Source organism: Salminus brasiliensis, chromosome 1, assembly GCF_030463535.1.
Source record: "Salminus brasiliensis chromosome 1, fSalBra1.hap2, whole genome shotgun sequence".
Classification (NCBI taxonomy): Eukaryota; Metazoa; Chordata; class Actinopteri; order Characiformes; family Bryconidae; genus Salminus; species Salminus brasiliensis.
Window position 1 is genome coordinate 97349984 of NC_132878.1, and position 3113 is coordinate 97353096.

The window sequence follows — 3113 nt, forward strand, 5'->3', positions numbered from 1 at the left end:
AAAGAAATAAAGGAGTGATGTGGGGGTGGATGTGAGGGGAGGGTGGAGAGGGAGCACAGCAGTAACAGACATCAGCAGAACTTCAGCTCTACAGAAGAAACAACTGAACAGCTAAAAACATACAAAACCAGAGGGGGGTTAAAAGCCTGCGAGCGGCCTGAACTTCCCTTTATCCGCTCCTCCGGGCCTTTACATCGGTTTGGTCCGTTCAGTCCGGCCCGGAGGAGATAAACACTTAAATACTTTATTAAAAAAACGAAACAAAACAAAAACAAACACAATGTGTGTGTGTGTGTGTGTGTCTACTTTCAGCTGGTCAAGTCTACCATAACCCTGAACTCTTCAAGTCTGATTCCAATATAATACAACAGTCATAATGACCAGTAATGACCAAACACATGATCACGACCCTCAGACTCACCCTCACAGGGTCAGAACTCAATAAATAACACTCACAGAGAGAGAGAGAGAGAGAGAGAGAGAGAGAGAGGTGTGTTTAAACTCCAGCGCCTCTTCTGGACAGCAGGTGGCGCTGTGTTCCTCTGGGCGGGATCATGAAGCTGGTATCAGTAATTACTGCACTGGTGAAATACAGTCTCCCCAAACGATGAGAAACGAGGACCCGCCTCTACTGATACACACCTGAGGGGGGGGGAGAGGGAGTGAGAGAGAGAGAGAGAGAGAGAGAGAGAGAGAGAGAGAGAGAGAGAGGGAAGGGATGGGAATGACAGAGGAGAGGATTAGGAAAACTATGGTGGGAGGGCGAGAGGTGGGCCCATGAAAGGGATGGAGAGGAGAGAGGAGAAATGGGAAAGATGGGAAAAGAGGACGAGCAAGGAAAAGAGAGAGAGAGAGAGAGAGAGAGAGAGAGAGAGAGAGAGAGGAATGGATGGAGAATAGGATTAGGAAAACAATCGGAGAGCGAGAGAGGAAGAAGGAGACGGAAAAGAGGGTGAGCGAGAGAGAGAGAGAGAGGGGAAGGAGGAGGAGCGAGAAGAAGAGTAGGGAGAGTAATCACAGGACAGATGGGAGAGTGAGGGGGAGAGAGAGAGACAGAGTAAAAAGTGGGAATGTGAGCGAGAGTGGGTGAGAGAGAGAGAGAGAGAGAGAGAGAGAGAGTTTGATTCTTGCTCCTGTTGGTTACACTGTAAATATCTCAGTGTATTACCCCTTTAAATAAAGCTGTGAACGAACGAACGAACGAGTCTATCTCTACACAGTCTGAAGAGTCATTTCTGAAGCAGGAGGGAATGTGCTGAGAGTTCGTTCACTCCTGAGCGACTCGATTCATCCGATTCTTTTCTCTTCTTTAAATACGGTCCACAAAAAGTTCCGAACGTCCGGAGAGAAACGGCTCAAAGTGCAGCTTGGATGAAGGTCCACAATCAGGACGGAAGGTCCACCCAGAGTACGGGTCAGTTCACCATTCACTACAGCGGGGGTCCCCACGCACCCCCCCCCCCTTCGTCCCCATCCTGTATAAGCTCCACCCAGCTCATTAAAGGGATCCTTCAGTGCCATTCCATCCCGAGCTCCATCTGCTGCGTCTGCGGCGCCGGGGCGATCAGCATGGGCTGCAGCTCTGATGGGTTCCCCTGAAGCTGGACACAGCAGAAATCACTCAGACTCAAGCTCACACACAGGGCAGGCTGTAGTTCCTCACCGTCACGGTTATCAATACTGTTATTGCTGCTGAACTTCAGCGTCCGCTGTTCCAGCTTCTTGTTTATTGATGATCCAAGGACTTTTATTTTATGCTCATTATTTGAAGGCATTTTTAATTGGCATAGAATTTTAGCTGCCGCTAGAAATTTATTTTATTTAACATTTGAGTTCATTTATGAACCAAAACCCATCCATTAATGAATTGCTCCCTTAAAATCAAGCAGCCAGATCCTTTAAAGGACCCTATCCTACAATTGTCCTGCATTTTCCTTGAGTGCCACCTAGCTGAAAACAACCCAAATTATTAATAATTGTTACCATTTTATTCATCTTCTTCTCATTACTGCTTTTTTTTAATGAGCTCTGTTGTGATTGGCTGCGCCTCAGAGCTGATACACTCCTGAGAACTGCGACCAGTATGACCCGGCCAGTTAAACTGCAGGAGCCGGAAAGGGGCGGCGCTACACTGTCACAGACTAAATGGGCGGAGATATGTAAATATGGTCTCATGACATCAGAGAATTGCTTCGACTGTATAAAAATGGTGTTTCTAAACTTGACTAATATCCATATATTTTACAGTAAACTCCTGTATGTCAAGGAAGGGAGGGAGGTTCAGTTTCCCATGATACTGGCCCTTTAAGGGTGATATATGCAAACAAGCTCTGCTCTGATTGGCTGCCCTGGATTGTGTGCATCATGCAAGCAGTCCAGGCTAAAGCACTCCCTGTTACTTCGTGGTGTAATGGGTGGGGCTTAACCGCTGTAATGTGTATTATTTGCATAATTTTATAAGTAATATTTAAATATTTAGGTCCATTAGGGACCATAAAGGGCTTCTGTGCACTTCTCCCAGAGAGGGACTAGTGCTGAGGTTCCTCGAGGCGACGGAGGCAGCAGATGGAGATCAGGTGGGAAAGCCCCTAGACTACTCCTTTAAAGGCCAGACGGTAAAGCAGGACGGACAGCAGGCAGCAGGGGGCGCTGCAGGACTTATTGCTTTAGTGTTGAAGTGGTTCTGGACGCAGGGGGTTCTGCATGATCTCCCTCACAGTTCACTCACAGTAGAAAGGCATGTTGCAGCTAAGGATCTTGGGTAACGCTACCCAACAATTAAACCATGATGAAGTGACCGCTCCGCTGACGCGACTGACCTCTCAGTCTGCAGAGCGGCCACAGTCCCAGAGAAGGGGCCCTTTGGATGTGGGCCTCAGACGGAGGTGTGTGTGTGTGTGAGCAGGTTCAGGGGGCTACAGTAGTGAGATATGCGGAGCGGACAGACTGGTCACTGATCCGGCAGTGTGTCTGCGGCAGACGCAGCTGTAGGTGACGAAGGGTCAGCTGTGTCCTGGAGCATCTCTGGACTGATGATGCCTCTGTGCAGCTTCTCCAGAGACTGCTTCATCTGGAGAGAGAGAGAGAGAGAGAGAGAGAGAGAGAGAGAGAGA

At 48.5% G+C, this 3113-nt stretch overlaps 1 protein-coding gene across 1 annotated transcript in view; it reads right to left on the bottom strand.

Moving 5' to 3' along the window:
- Positions 1–1511: 1511 nt before the first annotated feature.
- The window catches only part of gramd1a (GRAM domain containing 1A), a 39151-nt gene continuing 37549 nt past the window's right edge, over positions 1512–3113 (bottom strand). Inside the window, exons 18-19 of the mRNA XM_072682748.1 lie at positions 1984–2101; positions 1512–1601 (exon numbers count right to left, since the gene is read on the bottom strand). Coding sequence (XP_072538849.1) covers positions 1512–1601; positions 1984–2101 — 208 coding nt within the window. The remainder of the gene's footprint in view (positions 1602–1983; positions 2102–3113) is intronic.